The sequence below is a fragment of the Papilio machaon genome, chromosome 21 (genome assembly GCF_912999745.1).
Source record: "Papilio machaon chromosome 21, ilPapMach1.1, whole genome shotgun sequence".
NCBI lineage: Eukaryota > Metazoa > Arthropoda > Insecta > Lepidoptera > Papilionidae > Papilio > Papilio machaon.
The window spans coordinates 250,946-276,642 of NC_060006.1; the positions used below are offsets into that span (position 1 = coordinate 250,946).

General features: G+C 37.2%; 2 protein-coding genes across 2 annotated transcripts in view; both read right to left on the reverse strand.

Moving 5' to 3' along the window:
• Window positions 1-277: 277 nt before the first annotated feature.
• LOC106713051 lies at window positions 278-3,800 on the reverse strand. The gene is made up of 12 exons (XM_014505754.2): window positions 3,678-3,800; window positions 3,123-3,248; window positions 2,694-2,888; window positions 2,478-2,617; window positions 2,202-2,376; window positions 1,899-2,078; window positions 1,593-1,743; window positions 1,245-1,416; window positions 992-1,133; window positions 785-912; window positions 535-669; window positions 278-402 (listed from the first exon to the last, which is right to left on the reverse strand). The coding sequence occupies exons 1-12, from the start codon at window positions 3,741-3,743 to the stop codon at window positions 366-368; spliced, it is 1,647 nt and encodes a 548-aa protein (XP_014361240.2). The 5' UTR covers window positions 3,744-3,800; the 3' UTR covers window positions 278-365.
• Window positions 3,801-5,975: 2,175 nt separating this feature from the next.
• LOC106713062 (bicaudal D-related protein homolog) overlaps window positions 5,976-25,697 on the reverse strand; it is a 56,924-nt gene continuing 37,202 nt past the window's right edge. The window contains exons 2-9 of the mRNA XM_014505768.2: window positions 22,153-22,293; window positions 18,040-18,195; window positions 17,575-17,748; window positions 16,176-16,425; window positions 10,969-11,189; window positions 7,345-7,497; window positions 7,040-7,144; window positions 5,976-6,936 (exon numbers count right to left, since the gene is read on the reverse strand). Of these exons, the coding sequence (XP_014361254.2) occupies window positions 6,808-6,936; window positions 7,040-7,144; window positions 7,345-7,497; window positions 10,969-11,189; window positions 16,176-16,425; window positions 17,575-17,748; window positions 18,040-18,195; window positions 22,153-22,293 (1,329 nt within the window). The 3' untranslated portion in view covers window positions 5,976-6,807. The remainder of the gene's footprint in view (window positions 6,937-7,039; window positions 7,145-7,344; window positions 7,498-10,968; window positions 11,190-16,175; window positions 16,426-17,574; window positions 17,749-18,039; window positions 18,196-22,152; window positions 22,294-25,697) is intronic.

Consider the following 25,697-nt stretch of genomic DNA (forward strand, 5'->3'; position numbering starts at 1 on the left):
TAAATTACAAAAGTAAAAAAATATCCTAAATAAATGTAGAAACATGTATGTATAATTTTATTAATATAATCAATCTCAATATTATGAAAATATTATTAGTAAAATTCTAAAATTACATATTATTATAAACTAAGTAAGCTAACCTATCTAAAATAGAAACTTCACTGCATAAGTTTACCAATTCTATGCCTTGTTATGTTACATAATTCATATGATTTTGATATTTATAAGCTTTTTCAAACATTGATTTGGAAATTTAAGTTCACATTTTGCAGCTTTTAAATATTTTACATAAGGTTTTGTTAATGACCTAAACAGAAAAGTATTTCTAAAATAATCGATAAATGAAAACCATTCTGAATTTTTTAATCTTTCTTGGTACCACGGTATGGATGTCGCTTTCTGAAAATGAAATGAAAATATTAAGACCCTGATCTATGAATTAAATATTAGCAACTTTAACTTTAAAGATAGAGTAATGAAACATCAGTATAACAATTAAACTTGAGCCACACATAAGATTATATGTCTTACGTTGGTATAGTCAGTGTGTATATTCCAAATTTGGTGTTGATGTCCTCGAGGTGGAAAATGCCCTGCACGTAATCATCGTCAGCGGGCACGGCAGGGGTCTCAAACACTAGATTCATGATGTAGTCCTCAACACAACTGGAAATTCAATCACATCAGAACTAGAATAACACTGTTGTGAAGTACTTCATTTGTAGTTGTTAAACAACAGCCACGTTGATGTCACACAGGCCAGCTATAGTCAAAAACTTACTAAGCGCACGGTTGGTAGGGCACAAGTTGTTCGATTCTGTTGGGTCTCAACTGCTCCACGTACGGATCGGCCACAAGTTTGACAGCTGCCGGCGGTGCCTTGCGACCCTTGGGAGTGGGTGCTGGCGGCTGAAGGAATACAATTGTCACAGATAGATTAACATTATCTGTCGAGGTTCGTTTGAAGTTTTGAGTAATGGTGTCATACCTTCACGGCACCATACGCCACTTCAATGAGACTCTTCACTTCCGCCTCAAGTATCTTGAGGAACTTGGAGACGTTCCACTTGGTCACTTCCTTGTGGTTGCCCAGCAGACTCAGCAGCGGGGTGCAGTCGCATCTGGCCAGTCTGGGAGGCAAGTAATGAAAATATCCGATGATACACGAGTAAGAGTTAATTACTTAATTCACAGTACAGACGTTACTACACTAAGGCTTTATGTCGCAGTGACACACGCACCTGACTAAGTCATCGATGCCCTTGAGGACTTTGAGGATGACGGCTTCGGCGTTGTTGTTTAGTTCGAGCAGGCGCTGTGTGCGCAGGCGTTGCTCTTCGAGCGCGGAACGCAGCTCCGTCAGCCGCCGCCCCTCGCGCTCCAGCCGGCCCTCGTTGATGTCGCGTTGGTCCACTACACCATTACCCAAATATCATTTTATTTTTGAAATTATAGTTAACAACTTAGCAAGGAACATTTAATATATAGGTATTCGAATACGTGGAACTTTATTATGTCTTGATAATGATTAATTTATCATTTGAATGGAATTCAATTTAAATAGATGTTTGAAAATATATGGTTCTGACTTATTCTCTGCCTGGTGGCCTCGAGGTCGCGGCGCATGATGATGGACTCCTGTAATACTTCGCACAGCAGCACGAACGTCGAGAAGTTCTGAATCTCCGCCGTGTTGAAGTGGTTTATTATGGTGGACACGCGGTCCGAACCTGCGTATTCCTACACACAGTTTAAGGGTAACAAAGAGAGACAAAAGAACTAAGAAATGAAATAGACAAACGACTGTTAGTAAAATAACACTTTTTTTCTCCGCCTGAAGCAGGCTAATATTTATAGCTTATACTACCAGTGCCTACAGCTACGGATACACTAACAAAGATCTCCTCTAGCAGTGCGTCGTGGCGCGCGATCTCCTGCTCGCAGCGATGCACCTCCTCTTGCCTCTTGATCTCCTCCTTCTCGTCAGCCTCGCAGATGCGGCGCGAGCCCTTTACGCGCAGGAACTCCTCCAGTTTAGCCAGGTGGTTCAGCTCGCCCTCGAAGGCTTGCATCTCCTGTCACAATCAAATGGCAACGTAGAATACATAGCTTTTTTCCACCAGAAGCAGGCTGACATTTAAAGATATCTTGGTGAAACCAAATGGGATTATATTGTCTAGTGTCAAAATTAAATAGACCGATATATCTCTGTTGAGCTGAAAGAGGCCCTTCCACTTGAGCGCCTCGAGCTTGCGACAGCACTCGTCGCGGTCGGCGAAGGCTGCGCTCGCGATCTCCAAGATATCCATCAGGTACTCCTTGCCGCGCACCAGCTTGCCGATAGTGCGGTTCCATTGGACGTTGAAGTCATTTCTACGTTAAAACAGGTTACATTACAAAATAATCGAAATAATTTACGAATTTATTGCACAATGTTCCTTAATTTTAATTGATATTAAATTGAGTAAATGGACCTCTCTACTAGCAGGCGGTGTATCTCCTCGCGAACGGTTTTATTGTTGGTGTTGACGACGCAGAACCTCTTGGTGGCCAGATCCAACCGGTTCTCCATGCGCCGCAGACGGTTGTTGGCGTTCTCGATTATCGCAAGTTCCTTTAGTACAATTTAATCATTAGCGAGGGAGTCCATTCAACCATAGTGTACGGAATAGAAATATGAATAATATCACCTCTGACTCCGTGGGCACCTTCTTCAGCAGCTCAACAATCTGCTTCTGCGCGAGGTAGTTGAGGCAGTCGAGTTCGGCGAGCTGGGCGCGCTCCTCGCGCAGCCGTGTCTCTTGCGCCTCGTACTCCACGATGCCACGCCGCGTGCCGCTCTTAGTCTGCGCGTCGCGCAGCGCATGCATACCCTTCTTTGCCAGCTGATGTACAAACAAGATGTTGAGACATCTCGAACAGAAAAGAAGATCGATTCCTAAACTTGATAAGACTCCGAAACCTAAAAAAACTGGGAAATTTAAGACCTTAAAAATTGATAACGCTCTGATTCCATAATAATTGTTGAGATTGACGGGTAGAAAATATTCGCAGAAGCGAAGGACAGTCGAGTGTTATGTTTTGTCACACAGAATGACATCATCACTGCGATAACTTACGTTAATGCAGAGCAGCGTCTCGCGCAGCTCCTTAGCGAGGATGTCGAGCTGCTTCTCCTGCGGCGCGAGCTGAGGCTCGCCCGCCGCACGCTTCTCCACCGTGCACAGCGGCGCCAGCTTCTCGAACTGGCCATCACATACAAATTAACAACGTTAGGAAAGTGGTTGATCTGTGCAGGAAGGAGTCGGTATTCGTACTGGTGACACTCTAGTATCAAAAGTGTGGTTCCATCATCAGTTTTTGTCAAGAATTAAATTAATGAATGAAGAAATAAGGCCCTATAGGACACATAACATGGAATACAACATTTTGAATAGCTAATATAATCCATTTTACATCTTTATCATCAGTCTGCAATTGACTGCAGCATTCTCTAATGTTTTCCACAGCATCTGGTTCTACTTTACAATTTTGTAACTAATTCTACATTATGTTATTTCAGCTTTTATAAATTCGTTAAATAAACAAAATTGTTAAATTGATATTCGTTGAATATTATATGGTATTTCTAAGTAAATAAACTTGTTCTTATCCAAATAAAATAGCCAGCAAACCGTCTTCTGAACATTGCTGAGCTCCGCTTCAGGGTCGATTGTCTTCTGCTCCACGGCTTCCGGCATTGTTGAAGACTTTTAAATATTTACCCTAATAAAAATAATCAATAAGCTAAAAATTGTATTAAATGTTATGTAAACGACTTTTTGGACAGATTAGATGACATTTTAGAAAATCTTCTTTAAATGATTCTTGTGTAGTTACTATTAACAGCATAATACCTCCTTACAACTGGTGCACAAAACATGGCAACTTAATATCTATATCTATATATATAAAAGAAAGTCGTGTTAGTTACACTATTTATAACTCAAGAACGGCTGAATCGATTTGACTGAAAATTGGTGGGCAGGTAGCTTAGAACCAGGAAACAGACATAGGATAATTTTTATCCCGTTTTCTATTTTTTTTTCCGCGCGGACGGAGTCGCGGGTAAAAGCTAGTATTTTATAATTGAAGAAACCCAAACCTTTTTTTGTAGACCGCTTTTAAAATGGCTGCTGGGTTCAGTGAACTCCCTGATACATTTCTACTCAAATATTAAACCCTCAACTTTTCCTTCTTTCTATTCTATTCTATCACTTTAGGAATCATGTTTTTCAATTATATCTAGGTCGCGGCGCTTGCTGTTGAATGATTTTAGGAACATTTCTATTGGACATTTTAATTAAAATTGTTTAAAGTTGTTGATTTATTTATTATCTCCACAAAACTTAAGTACAGCTAGTCATGATCTTATCTTAAGTTACAAAGTTTAAGTACTTATCGGAAGTGCTTATGTTAATTGCGTTAAATTTTAAAAGTGGTTTCATTTATAAAAAATCCAGGAGAAATTTAATTACAATGCTTTAATAGCTTTTTAAATACATCATAATATGTAATGTTTTGCTTTAGTTATCTTAGACGTAAAAAGGAAATAATGGCTCTTTTGGTAGTTTTTTTTTTAATTTATAATTTAGTTGCATTGTAAAAAAACAAACCCTGGCATTAAAATGTTAACATTGACTGAAGTTATTATTATTAAAAATAAATTTGTGCTGAATTTATTATATTTATTTATAAATACATAAAACAATCCTGTTGTAAATGTAAAATACATAATATACAAATATTTTAATGACACATTTTCAATATTATTTGTTTTTACATTATCAAAGACGAAACGTAAAAAACATATTTATATTATAAAATATTTTTTTTTTACAATCCATTATAAATTCAGTCTTAAAAATAAAAATAAAATACTTGTGTAATTAAAACTATAAATTTATATATCAGAAATATAAAAAAATGTACATCATTTTAAAATTAAACTTAACTCCCACGTAAATAAACCTAGGTAAAGACCGAAAAAAATTATTATAGTATATTAATTTTTAATGTTTAGTAAAAATGATATTGCATTTTTGTATTTTATTCCGTTTTCAACAGATTTAAAAATATACTTTCTTGTTTGAACTAAAATTATTTTTATTCCAAATAGACATTTGATAAGTAGGTGAGGTTATACTGTGAGTTGGAAATGAAATATTTTTAAAATTAAAAACATCAAGTCGAATCGATATCGTTTTCTTTATTTTTTTTGTTGCGATCGAATTTCTTCTTAGTTTAATGTACCTACGAAGAGAAATAATAAACAAGTTGTTCATTCTTACTAGAACGATATATCACAATAGAAAACGGCCACAATGTACGGAGTTTTGCACACTTACACTTTTGCTGAAGCAAAAATAGAGCAAAATCTCTCCGTTATTATACCTTTTCTGTAATACAACGTCTATACGTGCAAATATTTAAACTAGAAGTTATTTAAGTCACAAAATGTACATAAAATATATATTCTACGAGTACATATAATCTCATTGCAATCTCAAAATAAAAGGAATGTCAGTAATTACAATATGACGATATAATTTCACTTCAAAATTGGTCTTCTTTAGGTCTGATTGAATCGGTACATAAATAAGTTGAGCAACATAATGATTATGTTTATTAAGTACATGTTTGTAGTAAAAAATATAGTAAATAAAGGTTTTATATAAATACAAATAATTTATTTGTAAAAACAAGGCACATTTAAAGGCCGGTCGCGCTTTAATATGAAGAAATTTTATTTTCAATTTGTCTAACCGTTCTTTTTTGAGATTAAAATCTATGTATAAAACATATCTTCATCACTTTCATTATCTTTGACGAAAAAGAGATAGCAATATATTTTAAATAGAGATTTTTTTTTCTCAGAAATTAACGGTTACATATTTTAAGGCACACGTATTTGTTAATAACAACAAATTAGGTTAGTGTTATTTTATTATTAATAAAACTGTATGCAGCAGATCACTTAACATTTTCAAACTAAGACTGTAAATATTATGGCTATTTAAAATATTATTTTTCATGGTATATTTAACTTATTATTATTATTTTTTTAGTGCACCAAAGATATTTTATGTGATACTTTACACGAATTCGTGATGTTAATTTTGTTATGTACATTACGGCTCGGGTATGAAGATGTTTGTATCGTTCAGATCAACAGCGTAATGGATGCGTTAACGGCGAACGGGTCGTGCGAGACGTTGCCAACGATAGTGCTGGTGCTATGAGCTACGCCATCATCTCTAGTGTTTTGGTGAAATTTCACTAGCGCTTTCATTCGTGTCAATAGTACCTACAAGGTTGCATTTTTGCAAATAATTTCATTTAAAAATTTTGCTAGATTACGCCCCTATTTTTTAATAACGTGCATATAATAAAATTTAATATTCTACAGTAACTGCAGTAAAATGTTAAAAATGACATTCAACATCACTATAAAGGTTCTAATTAAGACACTAAGTATCACTGCCAACGTGTACACGTCGAAGGGCTTGGAGAGCAGCAGCGCGAGTGTGGCCAGCGTGCCGGCCGCATCGCGCGCGCTCCCCCCGCACACCGCGCACACCGCGCACAACATGGCCGCCGCACCCACGCTCGCCCCGCCGCTACACACGGCTACGGCGCACAGCGAGCTCGCCGCGGGATATAACGCTGGGTCGTATTTCTTAAGGAATTGTAGGTAGGTTATGTATATGACTGTGCGGGGTATGGTGTGCCGGGTCGGCCGCACGAGGAGTCGGGCGCAGCAGATCACCGCTGAAAAAATCCGAGCAATCTGGAGGCGCGCTTGGGGGCCGGCGGCTCCGGCAGCTTGCGTCTCTTCTCCTGCGTCGTCAGCTTGTGCTTCATCTGCTCGTCGATCAGCTCCTGCATGTCCATCTGAAAACGGGTCAAGTAGATACGTCAGAACGTGTAAAAGGAACCCTTCTACATTTAATCACAAAACGTAAACGTTTGCTAGGTGTATAAGTTGACCGCGCACCTGCCACTGCTCGAGCTGCTGGCCGAGGTCGACCTTTTGTCGCACTGCCTCGTACAGCTGGCTGTTGGCCTGCATCAGCTCCACGCGCGTCTTCGCCAGCGCCACCTGCGATCAAATACAAAGTGTTTCAAATTTAAATCCAAAAACATGACGGATAAAGAGTTTTGCCAAAATGATGAATTGGTCTGTGAACGTTTAAGTACAGCGAGTGTCTGTCGTGAGTACAATAGCTGCGACGTATCATAAAATTCACAATTTATGTCGGCTCGTAGTTAGCCGCTAGCGTTGTGTTTGTGCCCTTGTACCTCTGCAGCCTTCTTTCTCTCGATGGCCTCGTCGCGCTCCTGTCGTGCTCGCGCCACCGCCTCGTCGTTCTGCAGGCTGGAGTAGTTGGCGTCGTTCAACAGCTTGTCGCGCTCCTCCGCCGCCGCGCGCAGCTCCACCTCCGCCACAGACAGCTGACAAGAACAAACAATACATACAGTTCACTGCTGGACGTTTATCATTATCACTAGCGTTCGCTGAATGTCGCCGTATATAGACAACTTTAAGCAGTAGACAGCAGCAGCTTTAACCAGTCGCCTGGTGTCGGCAACATTGTCATCGCTAAAAAGACTGCTGCTTGAAACTACCTGTGTAATGCACCACAAAGCGACAAACCTATATCGGTATTTTATAACAATGTTAAAACTGCTCTTATCTGCGAAGAAATTTAAAGACAACTAATCCGCACTGGGTCAGCGTGATTGATTAAGACCTTGTCACCCCAAACTTAGGGTAGGCTTCGAGCCCTTTGGTGGCGTCATATATATTATTTGACATCGAAACAAAATAAAAAGTCCCTTGATCGCACTTCTCATGCCGCAATACGTCGGCTCCCATGGTGTGGTGATTGTCGCAGCACGATGCGGGCTAACGCGAGCTGAGAGCGCGGAAGTGAGACATTGTCTTACAAACCTCACGGCCTGCTATTGTTTCAATGATAAAACAATTGAATGTTGGGCAATGCTATTGTAGGCAATTTTAAGTATTATTATGTTTAATGAGTATAATGTTAGTGTGTTGGTTATTTTCAGAAAATGTGAAGAATCGATGGCTGACATCTTTTACATTCTTACATAAGGAGATTGAAGTTTTTAGAATTAATTATTACATGTAAAAAATAGAATCGTGATGTTGTGCACTGAAATGTGCAAAATAACCTCGAATACTTTTAGCGATGTCTTTTTTTGTTGTTTGTATGTACGGCACGTAAATAGCACATAAAACCTTAATAATGGCCTGACCTTGAGACCACAATTCGGAGAGCGGCGAGGCTGTTGCGACTTTTACGGAATTTATTACATTTAATCTTACAAGAATTAATTTAATTTATGTTTGACAAACATAAAATTAGTTATATGGCAAATGGTAAAAGAACGACATAGAATTAATGAATAATTAACAAATAAAGGTCACTATCACTATAAAAAGGGCAATAAAATCTAATGTTTAAGGGTTATCCTCCAGATAAAAGGACAGCTGGTCAAAGGTTCGAAAACCACCATTCGACTATTGTCTTAAACATCCTTGCACAAGCATGGAGCTTGCTTGGAATTGTTACAAGAAATATTAGTTAATCAAAAAATAAATACTGATATTAAAAAAGTGAAAGTCAACGGAATAAGACTACCGGACTTATCCGTTTCAAGGAAACTACACAAAATACCAAGTATAATGCCAACCCGTACCCGATTGAGTTCAGGAAGTGATGTCGGTACTCGCTCAGTAAAGCCTTCACAAAACTCACTGACAATTGTACTGTAACTAGTACGTGACAAATAACTTGTAAAAGTATAATAAAGTTCAAGCTTTATCAACAACAAAGTTACGAGGGTGTCCAAATTGACCTCAGTGCTTCCAGAAAAGGTTCGACCGTGCTCGCTTCAGCGAGGACATTGCTGTGCTCTCAAACAAAACAAAAAAAATATGTTATTAGATTTGTAACCCTTGAGTAGGCCATATTTATACATAATACATGAGATCGTACGAAATAGTAATTGCTTATCTGACAATTGGAATCCATATATATTGTAAAAAAAAGTGTACAAGGTGACCTCATTGCCGTACATTTTAAAACAAGGTCTTTGAAATTATTTCAATATTGTAAAAGCTTTTTATTTATGGCGCAATGTGAAAGGGACAGGTTGTAATTTGAGGTGAGTGTGTAATGGAAGAATCTGAAATTCCAGCGATAAAAAGAAGAAATATTAAAATAAAAACCTTTATCAGATAGTCACTGAAGCGAATCGCTAGTTAGTTTATAAACTAACAACGTTCACAATCAGATAGCGAGATTACAAAGCTAGAACGACGAACCCCGTTTTAATAAAACTATAGTTTCAATCAGTTAAGATTGTACCGCATTGTATTTAGCATATTAAGTCTCTTTGGAGTGCGACCACTATGGCTGGTCGTCGACCCATGACGTGTGGAGGCATCGACCTCTCTGACGTCACTCAGGTCAACCTAGCTCGCTTTGTAAAGCCTGAATGCTCCGTCCCTTTCTTACAACACAAGAGTGATAAGGTACTAGCCAGTAAAATTAAATGACTTTCATAAAAGTACTAGCGATCGCGTTAACTCGATTGTGTAAAAATTGGCCGTGTCTATGATTTACTGTAGTTTTTTTTTAATTTATTTTTTACGATTCTAGACTATTCATATCATTACGTAAACTATTAATTACTAATATGGAATATTTCTTATTCTTAATTTATATATAGTGTTAATTGCAAAAACAAAGGTTTAAAACATACAATCAATAGATTTCTAAATTGTTAACAAAGCTCTAAAATTGTAGCAGCTATAAAAAAGTTATTAGTTTCATTACATTCCAGTTATTTTATTATAATCTGAGACCTCATTAGTTCTGCCTACGACCACGACTCACCTGGACTTGCTCGGACTAAACAAGGAGTCGCGAGACTGGTTTTGGTTCATTGTTTGTGAGTTGTCGACCAGATATGGACGTAATGGTTGGACTGGACTGGTAACATGTCATTTAAACGATCTAGAGTAGGTTGTAAGTGGGATGATTTGTCATAAACGATTCGAGAAATAAGGTTAAAAGATTTGTAATCTTACTAATATTATAAATGCGAATTTTTAGATGGATGTATGTTTGAAGGTATCTCCAGAATGGCTAAATGGATTTCGCTAAAATTTGACACAGATGCAGAACATAGTCAGGAAGAACACATAGGCTACTCATTAAGTTTTTTATATACATTATAATTTTTTTAGATTTTGTTTTCGTTTTGCAAGGAGAACTTTGGTATCACCGTTAAAACTAACGTAATACAAATTGTGAGAGAGGCTGTAGAGATAGAGACTGACCGTTACCATGGTTAGCCCAGTGCCTTCACCAGTACCGTTTGGTCTATGCTCTGTTGTGCCGATGTAAATCGATTTCGTACCGATATTGTTTTCAATTTCATCTCGTTTACGGTCTACGATGGATGCTGTTATGTTATCATCAATCGCTTTTCAATTTTACAGATCATTATTGTGATTTAGTTGAACTATTCCATGATTAGATGGTGCTTTAAATAATAAATCTTGTGTCGTATACACATTTAAGTTATACACTATCAATTTAAATGTTTCGAAACAGATATCAGTAAAAGTACGGCAGTTCATGTGCCGCTGCAAGCGAATATTAATGCAATGTTGACAGCAACGTAGTCATTACAAATGATTAAAGTTAATATAAAACTTTGAGTTCAAATTAATATTAACTTTAGAATAATTAGAATGCATACGCTAGTAGTAATTACAGAATTCAAAATTTAGGGCGGCACTATACCTAGCGCTGTATGCAACTGTGTCTAGTTAGAAATTGCAAGACGCCATAAAGATTGATTTCTACTATAGTTTTGGATTCTTACCTTGGAGGAGAGATCAGCGATGATGTCATTCTTCTCGTCGATCTGCCGCTCGCGCTCGAGGGCCCTGCGCGCGTGCGCTGCGATGGAGTCTCTGACGCGCGAGCCCTCAAGGGTTGCGTAAGCAGCCACTGCGTCAGCGCACGCCGCCGCCAGGGCCCCGCGCCGCAGGGTCTCGCCCTCCTCGCCGTCCAACGACGTCAGCGAAAGGTCCGAGTGCAGCCCTGCAAATATAGCAATAGATATATTTCACCTTCCAACTTATCTGTTATGACGTAATTTAAATATGAAAAAACGCTTTTATCTATGACGTCACAATGTCATATGAGACAAACCCTTTTTTTTTCTTATCATAGCTATCTTTTAAATATATACAGATAAAAAACTTTTGGTAGCGGCAGAAAACATTCAATTCAACGTCTTTAGTCTCGATAGCAACCTTTAATATAACAAAATAGGCACATTTACTTCGCAATCACATGATAATGTCCTTAATGTAAAGCTAAATGTTGTAAGAAGAGATTAGCTGTCATACAAGGCGACAATGCGGAGGTCGAAACCATTCGGTAAGACTCTGAGAACGCAGGTTGCGTTAAAAGCTCTGCTTTAATATTAACATGCTTACATTATGAGGCAATGTACTTGATTGCAGGTCATAATACTTTAAGAATAAAGTTTGCAAAATTTATATAAATAAGTTGGTTGGTAAAAAAGGCATCGTCATTAACCACGAAAAAGATATAAAATATCTCTGAAATAATACCTACTGAACCTACCTACCTAATAACTATTCTATAATTTAAATATTATTTGTTTCTGTTTAAATCAGCTATAAATATTGTTTTCTTGTACATTCGCAGGGGCCTATCATTGGACACTGCAGGCTCGCGTGTAGCCGGTGTCGGATGTCTCGCGGCCCCGATGGTCCGACACCAGCAGGACGCGCGTCTGTCTTGCTGTGCGTATACGTGTCGTCAAGTCGTGATGTCATTGACAGATGACTTCGATTTCACTTAGATTGTTCTAATTATGAAATACTAGCTATCGCCCTCGACTAAGCCCGCGCGAAATTAAAAAAATAATAATAAGTAGCCTTTTACCATTTTGTCTTGTATTATTATGAAATATATTGATCCTGCTACCTCAAGTATATAATTACAAAGAACAACATCCTTGCTTCTCAGTAGAATATATCCTTGTCTAACTGGGTCACATCTTTATAACCACAAGATGGAACTCGTAAACTAGCTACTGACCATGTTGTGGTCAACAATAGTGATATAAAACGAAGGATTCAATAACTTGTAATTAAAAATACCAATGTCCATACATCTCATGCCGTTGGTAGACTTGATCCAGTAAATTTCAATCAATACATCTGCCTTATGTTTTAAACGACGAAGGACTCCCATAGAGCACGTAACGCAAATTAGAAAAAGAGTAAGATGAGGTGGAAAGTAAAACTTCATTTCTCGTTTCAGTTTAGACAAACTCAGCTCTAACACGATTAGATCTTTTGGCATAATGGATCTGATATTAAGAGTGACGCCGTGAACACTGGCGCCGCGGCTAACAAAGGCTGGCTTTCACTAGTGGCAGGAGGCGACAGGGGGCGACACTTTCGCGGCGAGAGTGTAATACAATAACGTGCATTGTCCACGGGACACCGGTCGATGAGGAAAGCTCGCCTTCGACTCATACTGATCGATTCACGTAAGGTCTGGTGCAAGTCATAAGCGTCACTTCATTGTCACGTGACTTCATTGAATCTTTAACCCAGCGGTTATAGCTAAAGAGTAAAATTGCGGCAAATTTCACGATATATTACATTGTAAAGTTAAAACCTTACTTTTTGTTTAACTTTTTCTTACTACGTGGATTATCAACTTGAAAATGCATTATTCTTGACACCCTACTCTTTTTATTGCACCGCTACAAGCTTATAACTTGAAGCGTATAGTAATTTGAGATGCAATATTGCGTTGCTGATTGTACAATGCATTCTCACTGTCGCCGCCCGCCCCCGCCCGCCCCCGCCCGCCCCCGCCGCGGCCGTTCTCTTAATGTGTACCACATTAGCTGCATGACGACCATATAATATGACTCACATGTTTTTATAATAATTGGTTACATAGCTATCACTTGCTTTATACAAGACTTACGAGTTTATAAGGACTCTAATGTGATGTGAAGAACCGATACCTGCATAAATAATTTAAAACAAATTGAACTCAGGTTTAATTCAAAGAGTCAAACTATTTTCGTACGTAATTCGTAATATGACATCTATATCCATAACTTAAGATATAAAAACGTACAACATTAGTATAGTTTATGTGATAAAACAACGTGGTATTTAGCGACAATGTCACGTCTGTACATAAGGACACGTGCGGACAGATCGCAACATGCACTTGTCACGTTCAAACGACGACACTGATAAGGGATTACAAGCACCGAATTCTAGAGTTTTATGTATTATACTACGTATTTCTAGATATTTATTTTCAATTCAACATCAATGTATGTACAGTAGTATATCTTACATATCGCCAGTTTATCCATAGCATGTCCCAAGATCCTATATTTAATACTGAAAAGAACTAGTAATCAATAACGATTTGACTAAGCAATGGTAAAATCGTGCGGCACGACACGACACGAACTCGTGACGTTACGTCCACATTTTGGTTCTTATAATTCTGCTAAATTTAAAAATAATCGTGATGTCGGTTAACCTTAGTTACTTGATTGCTACTAAACTAATTGCTAAGGAAGGAATACATTCTAGTTTGTGATCTAGGGATGAAGAGGTGACGGTTTTTCATATTGCATTAACTTGGGCCTACAAATACTTTTCAATTGTAAATGCAAGACGTGAATATTTTCTATTTTCATTTTAGAAGATAACACATTAAAGTGATAAGTTGTGCAGTTACTGAAGGCTGGTAACTATTAGCTTTGTATTAACTTGCTAAGTAGCAGTAAGTCAGTCTTTTTGTTAGATATTGGCGTAGCTCAGCTGTCGGAAGTAGTGATGTATTGCGATTGTAATTTACTATCTTCTTGCGGCTATTGCTTTGCGGAAATTTATCTTGTATAATGTATGCATTATAACTGACTAGAAATGTGATATGTTCAATAAGCGATACATCCTGATAGAGCCTAAATGACTATACTTGCGTTTTGTTTTTATTGCTAAAATTCTTCCATTGACTTTTACATCCAAAAAGAAATTAATATCAGCACGAATTTATATTCAACGAATACAGAAATCCAGACACAGCGACTTTAATTTTGCAGAATTAAAAAACAATAAGTAGTAGGTCAATCAAAAACTTGTAGCAACCAAACGTAACGATCCAACAAACTCCCCTCGTCCAAAATCGTGGCGGAAACAAAAAACATCATTGAATTGGATTGAAACGAAACCGGTACGAATTGCTAAGGCTGTAAGTGCTATAGTTCCGTGTATGATCTCATAAAAACCAATGTATTTCGACACATGCCCTACAAAAGAGTCACGCGATGCGATGCGATGCGATGCGATATGCCCTACTGCTGTAACTTGTTCCCATTTCCACAGTAAATGCTCACTTCACACTTGTCGAGATTGGATTATCTTTGTTAGATAAGTCGTGGTAGGAGAAAGTGTTAAATAATATAGTTTTTATTATATCTTGGATTGTTCAAGACAGATCCAATTGACGAGTTCAGGACGTGTTCGTGTAGTAACAATTAAATAAAAATTAATAGACCTTCTGTCTAGCTATAAAATAATTAATGAGTAAAAGCTGGTTAGATGTAAGTGGATGAAGAGCTTACAACTTAGTCGTTTCTACTCGCTGCTGTGTAGTGTACATAGACAGGGCAAGCGCCGGTCACAAGGGTCGGTAACTTTGGCCAACTTGTGACGTCGGCACGATAAACTCACCCGCAAACACATAGGAGAGTCCAAATATGTATAACTAACTGTCACCCGCGCGGATTAAAAAAACTTAATTAGTAGGCAATGTGTTCTTCCAACTATGTTCTACATTTATGCTAAATTTTATCGAGATTCATGCATTCGTTCTGGAGATACCTTTAAACAAACATCCATTCATCTAAACACTCGCATTTATAATATTAGTAAGACATGTAGCTTTTATAGTTTCAGTAGACACTACATTCTATATTAAATTTGTATAATTCAGATGGGTATGAAGTACTGATGATTGAATTGCTTAATTAGAATTTTTGTTAAATGAATGATTAATGAATGACAGTAACGTATGTATTTTTGTGTTGTTGGTTAGCGCGAGTCCGTCCGCCGCACGGCGCTCGCCGCACGCGGGCTTTCGATTTTCTTCACGCTCCGCCGCGCGCCGCACACATCATCGACAACGAAATTAAAACTATTACACCATCTCATTCTTACTTGTTTACATCAAATACTGCTTATTCTTTCTCTCGTTAACGAAGGTATCGATTTCAATGTATAGTTTACAAAGACTGATAGAAGATATTTGATTTAAACAAAAAGTAAATTCGTTTAAAAATAAAAACGGATTGTCATTGCTGTGAATTTTTTGTGCGCGTTGAAATCTATGTTTAGCATTATTGATCATATTTAGTTAATTTATCAGCGTTTTAGACAAAGCTAGATTTGACTTTCAGTAGGATTAAGAATTCTCTGAAAGAAGTAAAGTTATTGCACTCTCAATATGATCGAGGTTCCTGTGCCGTTATCTTAATTAACTGCGAGTGGACGCGGCACCGTTATATTTGATACGATCAACATATACTGCAAATTGGTTTTCGGAAACTTGATTATTTTCTGTTTTTATAGTATAACTAGCTGTCGCCCGCGACTACGTCTGCGCGGAAATTAAATCAAGGCAAGGGGAGGGAGCAGCTACCATTAATAAGGACTTATTCAAAGTAGTTCTCATATTTAGTTTTACATTTTTCCATTCTGTTGAGGAGGAGGGGGAGGTGGCAGCTAATTCCTCCTACACTCTCCTTGGCGACGCTACTGGTAAACTTGCAATATAACAAACCAATATTTCAAGTAGATTAGTTTACTACGTGGAAGTAGATGTATTTACTACTCGAAAGAATAGATCATGTTCATCGACTACTAGTGGATGAGAATTTTTTTGTTAATAACAGCGCGAAAAAGCAAAAATGATTATGAGATTGATTATTGATTGAAACCGTTAGCTTACCGGAGTCGTCGTCGTGTCCAGTGTTGAGCTGCAGCGCGAGCGTGCGCAGTTGTTTGAAGACCTGTACAGCCTCTGCACGTAGCCAGCCGTCCCCCTCCCCTTCGCCCTGGTCGTCGGGTTCGAGCTCAGCGTGCAGCGAGCGCGCGCTATCAGTGTGCTCGGCTTCGGGCGCTCCCACGCGCTCTGCCAGCGTGTCGTGCGACCTCTGCAGGCGCTCCAGCTCCTTCAAAGTATTCTGATACAGGTGCTCCTGGAGGGATTACGTAACGTTTAGTACATGTTAATAGTAATATAATTGAACGCTTATCCAATGATCAGGCCTCTTCCCCTCATTCAATGAATTGTCGCAATCTTGTGCCCAACAGTCCATCTTGTTGTGATGACGACTACTGCAGGTCTACACGTTTACGGCCGCTATTCTCGAATACTTCAATTTAACTAAATTTTCAAGTTATTTGCAGTTGGTCTTCGAAACATGAAGTTGGTTTGAGTCGCAGCACGTTGCTGATATTATATAAGTTTTATCGCTTTTTAAATTATAAGGCTTCGTAGCTTTAGAAGAAATGAAATAAGACCAAGTGTTGATAAAATGTGGTTAGATTATCTTAATGGTTTTGTTATGGGAGTCGAGTTTATATTGTTCTTCAAGTATTGCTCAAGTGGTGAAAGGGATCCTTACAAAGCATTATCACAAATGTTTCCGGTCAAAAAATTGTTGTTGTTGTACACATATTTACTTAATATATGTATATAGGAACAATCACAAAAGAACGTGATAAATAATTTTATTTATTACATTGTATTCGGGCTAACGTTAAAGGAAAACTTGTGAAGTAAAACGTGAGTAAAACCCATACGACTGAGTATAAAAATACTTCAAGAATGCTTATAACGGATTATTACTAAGAACAAATTCCTATACCCGGAAATAGAACAGAAGCAAAGACACCAGAACTTGGTCTATTGAATTAGAAAATCTATAAAATACGTTTTTAAGTGTTTTTTAAGCAATATGAATATGCAAGAAATTGAAAAACCTATAATAAAGAGGAGGTTAACCTCTTATAGTTGTCTCCCTTTATTTTAGAAGTAAATGTTTTCTATGAGATTGTTTGTAAAAGGATCAAGTGTGTGTTTACAACATTGGTTCACGTTTAGCGTATCAAAGAGATTATCTTTCGGATTAACCGTCGCTTTGTAATCTGTCTGGTCCACGCTTTTGTAATCATACAAGTGCTGTGCACAAACAAGAGATACACTATGGTACTTTTTATTAATCATTTAGCTGAATCAATAGTTTTAGTTATAGGGGAAAGTTGACACCTCTTGTCGTTGTCTGCCTTAGTATTAGAAAATTATTCTCTTATCGTAATGTGATCAAGTGTGTGTAACAAGATACCTGTTCCTTGAGCTGTCGCTCGAGCGCGGCGATTCTGTCGGCGGCCTCGTCGAGCTGCTGCAGCAGGCCATCCTTGTCCCGCAGCGCGCCAGCCAGCCGCCGCTCCAGTTCACTCTTCTTGTCACTCACGAGCGCCAGCTCCGCCTTCAGTGACTTCAGGCTTTGCATGTGCTCCTGAGGGGACAGTTTCTTTACATAGATGATCTTATCATATCGGTAAGGAGATGTGTGGAGGAATTACGTCCATATCATTCGTATTAATTGATGTTTTGTATAAAATACTGGTATTACAGCAGTGTAAACTCACGCTAAATCTTTTAGAATTATATATGTTGCAGTGGTGCTGTCGTGGACATTTTAAACTGTCAAAAATTCATCTCTTTCCAAATTTTAGGTGCTTCTTTGATATTCTTATTGATTTTATCTGATTGTTTATACAATGATGTGGTGCAATGTACTGTGTACCTGCAGACTGCTCTTCCGCATGGAGCACTGGTCCTTGAGTTCGTCGAGCTGAGCCAGCAGCTGCGCTTCGGTCGCCGCGCTGGCCTGCAGCTGAGTCGTCAGCCGCGAGTTCTGTGCCGTCAGGTCTGCTATCAGGCCGGCCTTCTCTTCATCGCGCTGAGACAATAGAGACAAGGAAATAATGTTAAACTATGACTGACTATATCTGCGTTAAAATTTCTAAATATCAAGCAAGATGATTATGATAAAAACTTATTAAATACTGTAGTATTGTGTTAATGGAAACATTCAAAGATTATTATCAAAAACCCTGATTTAATTAGCAGTGTTTCGATGGTTGAATGCGTAGATATCGGCGGAGTACGATTTATTGCGGATAATTAAACAAGCTTTACCATCAAGTTTATGATATAAATGAGTCTTTATCTTTGACTGCATAGAGTTTGTTTTTATTTATTTAACGACCGGTTACTCTTAGATGAATGTATTTCGTATAATTTTGTATTTAAAATTAAAACTGACCTCGCTGGAAATTGTATTTGAGCTAAAAATGTAATTTTTGTAGATCTTGCTTTAGATCACTGTAACATTGACCTGTGACTGTGTAACAATGGTTAGATAATATTTAGAGTGGGTAAAATTGTATTGGTATTTTAAAGTGGATATTTGAAATATGCTTCAATGGTAGTAAAATTATTTTAGAACGTCACCTCTACGGAACGACAAAGTGATGTTTGTATAGACAATGTTTAAAAAATCAATCAAACTCTGAATAAACATACAAAAAGCTAACTAGTTAAGGCTTCCAGAAAAACTCAACACTAATGCTCGACCGAGCTCGAAGACAACGCCTACAGTTGGCGTGGTTAATCACGTTAACGCGTAGAAAGACAACAGATGGGTTGCTGCTGAGATAAATTAACCCTTCAGGCTATACAAATAGGGTGTAGTGATGGGCTGAGGTGTTACAAAACCTCGGTTTCCTGCGGGTCTGAGGTCGCAAGCGGCCGTGACGCCGGTGTGCAATATCGGATTAGGTGAGATGTTAGTTTTGAGTGGAATGGTGATTTCCTTTGTGTTTATAATCCGATCTACCCTTCCGACAGGATTGAAGAAAAACAAAAGAGAATCTGGTTAAATTCCTATGTAATGGCTATAATATGGTGGCGAAAACTTGCAACATAAAATATCGGATTCGGATAATTATTGACTTGTAACTTTTAATGAGCATTAAAATTTAAATTTGTGCAAGACAAGTTTGTTTCGTAATTAATAAAGAGATAGAGGTGTGGCCAATCTCTTAATGGAATCTAGCTAATACAGTTATAGTCCCTTTCATTGTGTTTGAGAGAATAGAGACAACAATCGATTTGTACAGCTCGTTGGGCATTAAAAACAGATACAACATAGAACATAGACAAGTAAGCCGTTAGTGAGTGGATACGTTGGAAGGGCAGTGTTACCAGAGGATATGATGACAGACCGACAAGAGCTTCCGACCCTCGGCTTGTCAACGGTAAGATATCCTACGAGGTCGTTGTTGACTTCCGTCGTAACAGATCAACCTTCAGGTAGTTTTGTAAATGATCGTTCCAAATGCATGTAGTAACATAAGCAAGTATACTTACTAAGTAGAAGGAATTTGGCCGTTTAATTTGCTGCTGACTGCTTTTATATTTGCTATTAATAATATTCGCACTAACTATCAATTAAATCGCGTACTGCATCAAACAGCTTCACCTAGCGCTCCTCTATTTACCATTGTAATATAATTTTGTTGTAATTTAGTAATAATATTGCAAACGATTTGCTTAGTTACAATGCAGATAAATAAAGTGATCTGTTGGCAATAGTGAGAAACCTAACACGGCGTGTTCGATTGATTGAGTCAGCGTCATTAAGTAATGAAGATACTGTTTTATGGTCGCCGTTTCATATTTTACGACCGAGACAGTGTTGGTCACAGAAAAAACGAAGGCAATTAGAAGGTGTGGCTATGAATACGACCATGATATCGTATTATTGCACATTCGTCTTATTTCTAACAAGGCAAGGTAATTCATCGTCCAAATCTTTTTAATGATTAATATTCAACTTCAATTCTACTAAGCTTTTAATCGTCTTTAAATCGCAGTTATTTAATTTTCACTTAACTTGACTTTAACTATTTTTGAGCATCTTTTTACAGGCCTTGTATAACGCTGGTAAGGTTATTTCGCATTAGCGGAGTTGTGGTAGCCCCAGAAATGAAAAAGCCAAGCTATTTCGTAAAACAATAGTCCATAGATCTTTAGAACCTTATAGCTTTGGTGGTTTATAAATAAAAAAGCTTTTAAATTAATTACCACAAGGCGACTACGCCTAGAAATGTGACGTCACAATGTAGGTAGTGGCAGGCAATTAGGGTGTCTAGGCGTGGCGGGCGACCTTTCCGAAGGACACGGCAGGGTACCTAATTCATCGAAACTGCCTTTTAATTAAAAACAACGTTACTGACGTCACAATGAAATAAGCCTGTCTAAGTTTGTTGTCAACAATGGTATAACACATGAAAGTAACTTGAATACATATCTACAAGGACTCTAAATTGTCCTTTGCTTATCGACTATATATCAAGTCATTTTGATATTGTTAAAGCTAATCAATAGATAGAGCTACTAGTCTTTTGAATCACGGTGGTGTTTTATTCGAAAATGTCACTCATTAGATATTGAGATAAAAAATTAAGTAGTGAAGTTCTATCAAGAGTCTATTTTGTGGACCCTATATAAGACTCTTTTCTTAACCCCTAACCTAAACTTTATCCCTATAATTTTGTACAGTTATTTATGTATTGAACATCACACTAGCTAAGTAAACGCCCTGTTATAATCCTATTAAATCCTAATTACTTTAAGTTAACAGTTGATCAAGTAAAGCTGGTAATCGGATTCATATCCTCGGCGTCGGGATTATCCGCCCTGGAAATTTCATTACAGCGCCTATAGTGTATGGTTTCGGTAACGTGGGGCTCCACTTACACCAGTTAATATATCCAAGGTCAATAGTATTTATCCATTAATCTATTAGTTATTATTGTAAGCTATGACCTTAGTTTGTTAGAAACTGAATAATACTGAATTAACAAAGTCATGTTATTCAAGGAATTGTTTCTCTTTCCATTCCTAGTAGTATACTAATGACTAAGAGGAAACTCGACACACGTGCCTTTTAATCATTGGATATATTTTTTACATCGTATACAACGGATAAAGGTAAAATTGGATTTAATTTAGTAATTCCAAGAGTTGTCAAGGTGGACCTCTTTGGAATACGGGTTTGTGATGGTGAAAAGTTGAGGATTCAAAAGATAAAGAAGAATGGGATTCATCGAAACGTGTAAACTTTCAAAAACGGTTTAGAAGAAAAAACGTTTTGGGTATTCCTGCTTTAGACGTTTTTGTTAACTAGGAAGCGCTGTTAATAGGGCCCCAAAAACAGCCTTGACTCGACATGTAAAGCTCTACCTCGTCTGGTGATAAAACACGTGAATTTAGTTAACAATAGTTATTTTTCGTGATTTAGAGGTCAACGGCTGAACGCAGGCCATTGTTCAGCGCCGACACTGGGACTCGACAATTAGCCTCGCGGGCATCGGAGCCTATTAAGATTGGCATCTGATAACGCAATCTATGTCGGCTTTTTAATATAATTTGAGTTATTCACACGGGGTATAATGATCTTAACAAAATAACGTATAACAAAGTATTGAACATTAAAGGTTGTCCTTTACATCGCTGCAGGTTGTAAGTTTGCCTAAAGTTTTAGTCGCGCGGAAAGTTTGCCGATGACTCGTCCTTCCACTAACACCGCGATCTTCGTTTTAGTTAACGCGTGACGTCATGACGCCATCGATAAAGCTTCTGCGCACTCGTAATAAAGTGTGAGTTCAACATGTAAGACGTATTTAGCGATTAACAACGAAAACTTTTTTATTGTATAATTAGAGAAAATAATTCCGAAATGCCACTTTGATATCAAATAACATGAACTTTTAAGATAGTCGGTGGCAGTGAAGGTGTTATAAACACCGCTCTACAAAAGCACCTTCCACTTCAATATACATATGCCTACCTGTTTGAGGCTGGTGTCTTTTGAATCAATCTTGTTGGTGAGATGTTGAATATCATTCTGCAGCTCGAGCAGGCGCGCCTCGTATTCACCCTGCGTCGTGTCCAGCCGCCGCCGCAGCAGGTGCTTCTCCTGCTCCAACTCCTGAGAACAAAAGACAACATTAGTATCCACGTAAAACTAGTATGTCCTGGGCACTAATAAAGTACTTAGATACAACCTACAGCCACATTTAGTCACACAAACGCACATTTTTCTCGTCTAGTCAAATTCAGTTCTCGTCTAGTTTACGCAATACATAAAGAAATGTTCGATAGTACCTAAGGCACGGTTTCCTTAGGAGATGCACTTTCAATTTATCATAAAACTTAAGAACGGGATGTTTGCAAAGTTACAGTCGGAACTTCCTGCCCGCTTCCGCTGACGAAGTACAGTTAGGGCTCTTCGCGGTGTTCCGCTTACAGAAAATTTTCCTTATTCCTATGCAATAATACATAATAGTAAAAAGAAATTAGTCGGGTACCAATGGACCGTTTTTCTTCCAGGTACATATATTTAAAAGTTGCGTCGTATTGGTTATGTTTCCGCGCCCTCGTCTTAACGTTTACGAAATGTGTACTTTCGGTTAGAGTTGGAATACTGTCAAATTTACTGATAGTACGCAGGAAACACGTATTTGTTCCTGCTTTTCGCTCGTTTGCATAGCAATTGTTTTAACTGCCTATAGAAACGTAGCGAAGGAATGCTTAACTAATTAACAATCAAGTTTCGGCGTGTCTAACATGATAAATGCTTAAATTTATATTTTAGTTAGTAGTGAAAGTGACAGTGAGATTATACATTTTTTAGGTTAAAATAAAACATGTTTTAAGCTATTTATAATACAAAATGATCAGTGTAAAATAAATTTAGTTTAAGAAAAATCAATAAACTAGTTTCACTAAACAAAGCTTTTATCAAGTCATCAAATTCATATGAAATATTAAATAGGCGTTTTATGTTCATAATCCCTTTTTAAATTGAGAATAAGTAAAGTAAGTAAAAGAAGATATCATAGATAATCTATATATATACCTAAAAGAAAGTGTTAGTTACACTATTTATAACTCAAGAACGGCTGAATAGATTTGCCTGAAAATTGGTGGGCAGGTAGCTTAGAACCAGGAAACGGACATAGGATAATTTTTATCCCGTTTTCTATTCTTTATTTCGCGCGGACGGAGTCGCGGGTAAAAGCTAGTTTATAATACAAAATTAATTTCAGAATTTATGCAAATTTTAAAAACATAAATTTCTTTTCAATGAAGAACAATAAAATCAATAATTTATATATTGTATCATTCAAATACAATAATTTTGGTATTATTTATCGAAGAATTGAATGGTTTAAACGCAAATATAATGCAGACATTGTCAACAGTCTGCTTGAAGTCTTGTACAATGGAAGAAATGCGTCAGACCAGAACATAGTGCACACCTACACAAATATTATTTAAATAATTATTTACATTACTGTAGTATATACATATTTAATATATAAAATTCTCGTGTCACAGTTTTCGTCACCGTACTCCTCTGAAACGGCTTGACCGATTCTCATGAAATTTTGTGAGCATATTCAGTAGGTCTGAGAATCGGCCAACATCTATTTTTAATTTTTTTTTTACTGCGCGCGGACGTAGTCGCGGGCGACAGCTAGTTTAATATATATTTAATTTTACTACACAAATTATAAAGGAGTAACATTTTCACTACGACATTGTGGCACAATTTTTTGGTCTGTATTAGAAAGCCAGCGACGAGTTCTCGGCATTGTCTTGTCGCATGAGACTCGGTTCAAATAACTCGCTTCTTAGTTCAACATTTGAACCGTGAACCTTTGAATGGAGATAACTTGGTGACTTTTACTCTATTCTCTTATTATAATCGGGTTTTCACTTATTTAATACAAACTTCATTGTTTTAAACGTCTATGTCTACTTTTGTTGTTATTGCAATAAACATAGGAGCGATGGTATCGAACGTTATTAAGTAACTAACATGCATATCATGTGCATGCATATCATCAATTAAATGTGCATGAAAGGTGCGACCAAATTTTTATGTAATATCCAAAGTAAAAAAACTTGAGAGGTGTCAAGGGACACCCGGATGGAACGAAGTTCCTTTCAATTAATTAGTGAAGGAACCAATGTTTATTCTATGAATAAAAAAATTAAGTCTTCACAAGAAGTACATTTTATTTTTATGAATTTTCGTTATATATTTTCACGTCGTTGCCATGGTGAAGTAGCGCTCATTCGTCTATAGCAAAAAGTGTCGTGACAACTTTTCGTAAGAATTTTTTCCGTCTAGCCCCCTTTCACAACGCGCGATAAGGAACTTCGTTCCAATAACATATTTTATTTATTTATAGGATTATAGTTATGGTTTTACAGTCACAGAAAATAATTGCACAACTTTAATAATATGACTTATTGTAAACAAAGAAAAAACCCTCTAACCAAAAGCAACATCGACTTAAAATGATGTAAATTAGAGTAGGTAATGTAGTGTGACAGTTCAATGATCACCAACAGGCGTGCCATTGTGCTCAAGCAGCGCGGTATTAAAGCCTCCTCTAACAATACAGCCTTTATAAGTTACATTTGACATTCATTCTATTTAGAAAAGGGTAACTTGGAAAAATAAATTAACGCACAGTCATTTTAAATTATCTTTATGGAGAACTAGCTGTCACAAGCGACACCGTCCGCGCGGTATTAAAAAAAACTTAGTAAGTAGCATATGTGTTCTTCCAGACTATGTTCTAAATCTGTGTCAAATTTATTCAAGATCCGTTGAGCCGTTCCGGAGATACCTTCAAATAAAAATCCTTCCATTCATCTATCCATCTAAACATTCGCATTTATAACATTAGTAAGATTGTTTCTGAATTAAATTGTTTAAAAATTATTATAATCGGCTAACACACATATCTAATTTTGAAGAAAAATTAGATATGTGTATTCATTAATAAATTTTTACTCATGTCTGAATTCTTAAATTAGTTTTTAACATTTTGTTGTAAGGACATCGCTTTTTAGAAATAAGTTATCAATCAGATCGTCTGTTAATAAAAGTTTTGCAAAGAAGTAATTTTATATTAACACTAGCTGTCGCCCGCGACTCCGTCCGCGCGCAGTTAAAAAAAACTTAATTGGGGTATGAAAAATAGATAAAAATAAATGTAGCTTATATGACACTTTCGTAGATTTACCATAGCAGCGCCATCTATTGATTACTTACTCAACCCAGTCGAAAGGTATCGACATCTGTTAGAATCATTTGGAGTTAACAGATAATTGTGACTGTCAAATAATAACAGACAAATAATTAGCAATAAATTAAAATTGCGACTATAATTTGAGATTTAAACTATCCTATCTCTCAAGTTGGATCGAACTGCACATGGTGTGCGAATTTTATTATAATCGGTTAAGTGGTTTAGGAGTCCATTGAGGACAAACATTGTGACACGAGATTTATATATATTAAGATTACTGGTT

Coding starts and splice junctions, on each gene's coding strand:
- LOC106713051 (XM_014505754.2), bottom strand. CDS start 3,743: ATGCCGGAAGCCGTGGAGCAGAAGACAATCGACCCTGAAGCGGAGCTC. Junction 2,618..2,693: donor AGGTGCCCACGGAGTCAGAG/GTGATATTATTC, acceptor ATTGTACTAAAG/GAACTTGCGATAATCGAGAA. Junction 1,134..1,244: donor GGCATCGATGACTTAGTCAG/GTGCGTGTGTCA, acceptor CTTGCCTCCCAG/ACTGGCCAGATGCGACTGCA.